The sequence below is a fragment of the Rhagoletis pomonella genome, unplaced genomic scaffold (genome assembly GCF_013731165.1).
Source record: "Rhagoletis pomonella isolate Grant_MI unplaced genomic scaffold, Rhpom_1.0 Rhpom_scaffold_00007, whole genome shotgun sequence".
NCBI classification, from domain to species: Eukaryota; Metazoa; Arthropoda; class Insecta; order Diptera; family Tephritidae; genus Rhagoletis; species Rhagoletis pomonella.
This window is the reverse complement of record NW_023458561.1, coordinates 14,719,560-14,725,543: the sequence shown is the minus strand read 5'-3', so window position 1 is coordinate 14,725,543 and position 5,984 is coordinate 14,719,560. Positions and strand designations below refer to the sequence as shown.

Below are 5,984 nucleotides of genomic sequence, written 5' to 3'. Positions count from 1 at the left end.
CTTGGAATAATTACTAATAGCTTTTTCAGCTTCATTATATTATGTGTATTTGTAGAAACATTGTTAGATGTTTTATGAAAATGAAAGCCAATGTGCATGCAACGCAGAGTGCTTTTGTAGATTTTTATGTTGATTGTTGATGCATACCGAGTACATATATTAAGTATGAGCCAAAAACGGACAGATAGCCAGTTTAGCAGCGCATGTACACAACTGAGGACCTACTCTGATATAAATCAATGAATAAACCGTTTTTTAGTTCCATTAGACAATGTGATTTTACCTATTTAACGACAATTGCCATTGAACTTGACATAGTGAAACCTAGCCTTAACGTCCGTCACTATCTTTTTTTGCCTTAAAATTCTACCCTCAACGTCAGCAAAGATTTTATACTTCAAAATAAAATTAGTTAATCGGTTTTAAATGCTTGTTATAATTTTAATGCAATAAATTATTGCAATAGCATTCATTTAAACATTTTAATGTTAATACAAAAAAAAATAAAATCATTAGCATTATTTCTTCGGAATTAATGCATTAAAATTTTCATTTACATTAAATATCAAAAATTAATGCATTATCTTTTTAATTTACATTAAAATGCTATGCATTCAAAAATTTAATGCATTTTTCACAACACTGCTCGATAGGCACTACTGACAGCGTGTACGAAATTTGGAAATATGGTTGATTCAAATTTGCTTGAAAAATAATTGGGTTAGTTTGCTGGCACCGTATTAAACTTTTGCGAATAATGGTGTTTTAATCAAGTTTAATAATTTGTGCTAAAGAATTTGCGGTTATTTTTTATTACGGCTATTGTACTTAAAATATATATATATGTGATTAAATACAATTAATTTGTTTTTGATATTACTTAAACAAAGATAATCATTTACTAAAAACTAAGAACCTAGTATTTCTTAATACGACTAACATATTTGCAATAAGTGTCGTTTTCTATTTACACATGCATACATATGTATGTAAATACATAGGGGCTGTTCGAGCCACGTTATAAAATCGGCATTACCGCCGTACTGAAGAAAATTTAGAACACTGTTGCAACTGGCCAACAGATAATACGTTGCTAGAAATTCACACCGAATGTGGTACTTTAATAATTCGCCCAACACTGCTGTTTTGATTGCGACTCGAACAAGCCCATACATACATATAGATGTATATATTATAAGGGCCTATTTTTATATCAGATAAAAATTATAATACTTAAAACGGCTAGTCTGTATTTTGCTTCGATTTTCTATAGTTGGATATAACGAAAAACGAGCAAAACTAACAGTTTATTTCTTGATTTAACCCCTCAACAGTATGCATTATAAACGACAGATTCAAATTTAAATATACCTACATATTATGTATGCATACTGATATTTTGTACACATTCCAATCATTTGTTTAATACGACTACCGCAAATTAGTATGTGTTTTGAGATGCTTCTTTAAATGATCGCTACGCATAAACCGTCGCTCACATGCTACACATGCGAATGGTTTCTCTCCAGTATGCGTGCGAAGGTGGCGATTAAGATCGTCCTGTCTTTTAAAAGATTTCGTACATAACTTACATCGCCAAGGACGATGTGGGTCATGAGTTTCCTCCAAACTTTCCTTCCCGATCTCTGGCCATCCCATAAATGCACCGTCAGCTGATATACTTACGGTACTATGATCCTTTTTTATTTCTGTGGAAGTGCAACAATTTGGTGGCTGTGATTCGGGTTTGAATTCGTCGACTGGGGATGCCAATTTAGGCAATTGATAATCTGATCCCGAATTAGAGGTATTTTCCTTCGGAGCCTTAGAAAACAGACCAGTTACTCTCGTATCTGGTGATACAACGTGATATTCGTTACTGTTTTCAGGCCGTTCCAATTTTATTTTTATCGGTCTATGATCAAGCAAGGCGTCATCAGTGACATGTTCAGCTATTGGCTTAGATTCGGATCCAGTTGAATTTTTCGATTCTACATTACTGCGATTTTGTTGAAGCGTCGCCATAAAATGCATACCGTTCCCATATTGGATTTCTTTTTCTATGTTATCGGTATCCTCAAAGTTATTTTTCGAATCGGCTGATTCAATCGCATAACTTTCTTTTTTTGTACGGTTTCCATCTACTTGGGTTCGTGGCTTTTTGGCGCTGCTGAAGCTATTTTGCATTTGCTTTGCATGAGTGGCAAGGTGCTTAGTAAGGTGATCACTACGTGCGAACTTTTTTGTACACTGTAAAGTTATATAAAATGTTTAATACTTTTTAATTATTACGAAAATACTCATATAAATTGCGCACCTGTATGCATTCGAAGGGCTTTTCTCCTGTATGCGTTCTCAAATGACGGTTAAGCTCATCGGATCTTGTAAATCCCTTACCGCAGTTCAATTCCGAACACACAAACGGTTTGATGCCAGTGTGCCAGGTTAAATGTGAACGAAGGTGGGAACTTTTTCCATAACTTTTCGTGCAATTTTCATAGGGGCAAGCAAACCTCCGTTTAGGATCCACAGGATTCGGCAGCGGCATTAGTTTAATAGTGGGCGTAAGACGAATTTTCGGACTATTGGTGTTACTATTATTATATGTGTCATACGAATTTGACATATCATGTGGAGTATCATAAATTTCTTCTGGCGGCTCGTGTTTTATTTCCGATTGCAATGCTGGAGGGACAGCAACCGATCCCTTGATTTGTGTATTACTTTCATTAGGTATTTTGTAGTCACTCCCACACATACTCGTTGGTAATACCGCCGGCGTTGCAGCTGACGTCATCTCTTCTTGCGTGGGCGTGTCACTTAATGTAGACATTTTTGTCAGTATTTTCAACTTAATTTTGCTAAAATGTTTAAGAAAATTTTGCGTAATAATTCTGTAGTATATACCACGCATGAATAGATGGACATATATTGATCATACCTTGTTATTTGGAATCTAAATATAATTTAAGTTTTCCTTTATAGCTACTTTTCAGTAGGCGTTCCCGTTTGTTTTTACTATCCTCGCTGCCCACCCCTACTTGTAACAGATTTACTAACACCTCTGTTGCTTGAAGGCACCAACTTAATTTTCTTCCCACGGGACAACCTTAATATATCAGCAGTTAATTTTTAATGCAATTTGTGCATATTATTAAATATTTGTGTTTATACGTATATACTTAGTTATAGAATTAAGTTTTAAAAACAGGGTACTTTTTCTGCGCTCGCTACGTACGGCTGAAAGACAAGTTATTTCCTGCGACATTGCCAACAGTCTCTAGTACAATTTGTAAGGGTCTGTTTGCACTCATATTTTTTGAAGCCATTAAGCGCCTCTTATACGTTCAATACTTACGGAGAGTATTTCTGAATGTTGCGTGTTTTTAGGGGCGTCTGCTATACTTTTGGAGACTTTTGGAAAACAAAATGAGCGATAGCAAATGTAGGAATCCAGCTGCTGTACCAATTGATAGAAAAGTACTCCGGATTATAAATTTCTGAACTCTTATAGGGGAATGAAAATTTCTGAGTCGGCAGAGCTAGTGAAAAACTTGACAAAAAATCACACCTACCTCACGGTCTTGAAGTGTTTTTAGTTCTAATGTTATTGCTAAGACGTCAAATAAATGCATGGCTTTCAGTTCTAGAAGAATTAAAGTCAGTAAAGACAATAAAGCAGTAAAAAGTTACGAATTTGTCACAGCAGAAATGTAACATTTTCTCACCATAGTAAAAAGTTGTTTCGCCATAGAACTTTCCCACTGGGATTGTCACAGGCCCTCTGCATGAACCAATTAGAATAGATCTGACCGGTTGACAAGCAGTTATTTTCAATAGCCTTTGAGAAAAAAGTGTTTGACTTTCTATTTCTGTTTTGTTATTTGCATCTCTTTATTTATGTGCATTTTGGCGGTGGTTAATTTCAGCGATTTATAAGCGATTTTCAACACATTTTTTGTTCAAATATAATTAAAATGAAGTGCGCGGTAATCGGTTGCAAAAACATGTATAAAAGTAATAAATTGGTTTGCACTAGAGGTTTCAAACTATCGATGGTACTATCGATAGTATCGATAGTTTAATTTTTATGCCCCTATCAATGAGTAGTGATAGTTTTTCTCAAAAAAGGTTAAACTATCGATAGTAATAGTTGACTATCGATAGTTTAAAACCTCTAGCACAGCCGATTTTATGTACAATGTCTCCATGTAGCTGCGCGTCAGTTTTGTCAGTTTGTCAATTTTTTACTTTAAGTGATACTTTCATTGTGATTCATCCTTTAATGGCCGTTTTTTCAAGCAACCTTTAATTGAAAAGCTCCCTTAAATTTAAACTTTGCTTCAAACCATAAGGCTATGTCTGAAGTAAAGCATTTCTATTATCGGTGTTTGACGCTTGTATGTTTCTTGGCTGTAAACAAATCAAAAAATTATATTACGAAATTTAAACAAAATATATCATATTTGAAAATTTATAATAAGCAACAATTAAACAAGGCAACAGTTATTTTGTTGCGACAAATAATAAAGCTGTTTTTGATAGACTTTTTTATGCTGATTACGAGTCCGTAAGCATAAAGTTTCCATCAGCTCCAGATTTTGAGAAAAACGAGGTCAAAGTGTCAAAAGATCGCGTTTTTTGCAATATTTTAGAAGGTCTAGCACAAAAAACAAAAGGTGATAGAATCTTTAACTGGGGCTTAAATTAAAGCAATAACTCTCGGCTACTATCCCTGCACCTTGACCTGATGGTCACTAAGTCATTTATTGAACAATATAAAAATACTGGAATAAATACTGTGCTATTGAAAAATAAATAAATAAGTTTTGCCAAAATCAGTTTTTGCTGTTAAATAAATAACTATGAGTGACCTTAGGGTTAAGGTTCAGGGATGGTATTTTAAGTGATTGTAGTCGAAAGTTCAAGCCTTCGTTTCAGCCCAAGTGGAAGGCTATATCCCCTTTTGTTTAATTGCGGTGGGTACTCAAACTTCGCACAAAATCAGGTTTTTCCGTTCAATAAATGACTATAAGTGACCATCAGGTCAAAGTGTAGGGATGGTATTTTCAGGGATAGTAGTCGAGATTCCAGCCTAATGTTTCTTTGCTAGAGGTTCAATCAAATCGAGAGGCTAAATCAAAAGATATCAAACCGATGAACACGCAATCTGTGAAGTGTTCTAATTGTTCTAAGTCAGGCCATTATGCTACCAAATGCCCTGAGCCACAACGCAAAGACAGATGCGCGAATGCAACCGCACCACTCACAAAACTAGTTATTTAGAGGTGGGTAACTCAACTCAGAGTTGAGTTATTGAGTTGATCCCCATAAGTGAATCGGTAACTCAGACTCCCTGTCCAATAAAAATGTAACTCAGTAACTCAGTTGATGCCCTAGGGCTCACATGATTCAATTGAATCATAGTGGCTCATATTGGTCCATATAACTCTCTCACTTCGCCACAGTGTTTAGCATGGCAAAGTCTTGCATTTTGTTTTTGCACGAGGCGAATTTATACAAGGTGGTGGCAAGAATACAACAACAACAACCACATGTATTTTGTATTGCGGGTGTTATGTCAAATCTCAAAAATTCTTATAATTTGGTTTTTTTTTTTAGTTATGTACGTATGTAAGATATATAAAGATGTGCATATCAAATCAATTGCCTTTTCAACCATATCCACGTTTTGAAATTCGGTACAATAGTTTTCGAAATATAAGCTTTTGAAAATATTGAAAATTCCACCTTTACCCTCCCCCTAGCACCTCCCCTTTTAATTTGCTCAAAAAAAATTTACACCTTTCAAATCAGTAGAAAGGAGCTAACCACGCCCACTTTAAAGTTTTGTTTTATCTCAACGGCCGCTATACCGCATTTATGCCTCAAAAAGAGTCTACGATTCGAACTCATTCGTATACATTCGTAACATACTGTTACGATTATCCTCGAAACCTTGAGGGATTTCCCAAATATACTCG

The 5,984-nt window shown here is 35.1% G+C and overlaps 1 protein-coding gene across 3 annotated transcripts; it reads right to left on the bottom strand.

Moving 5' to 3' along the window:
* Positions 1-601: 601 nt before the first annotated feature.
* Positions 602-3,262, bottom strand: LOC118742359 (oocyte zinc finger protein XlCOF8.4-like). Of its 3 annotated transcripts, none has more exons than XM_036474375.1 (4): positions 3,183-3,262; positions 2,942-3,109; positions 2,318-2,861; positions 602-2,250 (listed from the first exon to the last, which is right to left on the bottom strand). In XM_036474375.1, exons 3-4 carry the CDS (start codon positions 2,831-2,833, stop codon positions 1,432-1,434), a joined length of 1,335 nt encoding a protein of 444 aa, XP_036330268.1. In that variant the 5' UTR covers positions 2,834-2,861; positions 2,942-3,109; positions 3,183-3,262; the 3' UTR covers positions 602-1,431. The 3 variants fall into 3 exon arrangements, with proteins under 3 accessions (XP_036330268.1, XP_036330269.1, XP_036330267.1); XM_036474376.1 differs by having other exon boundaries at positions 3,239-3,257; XM_036474374.1 differs by having other exon boundaries at positions 2,942-3,260.
* Between the last annotated feature and the right edge of the window lie 2,722 nt (positions 3,263-5,984).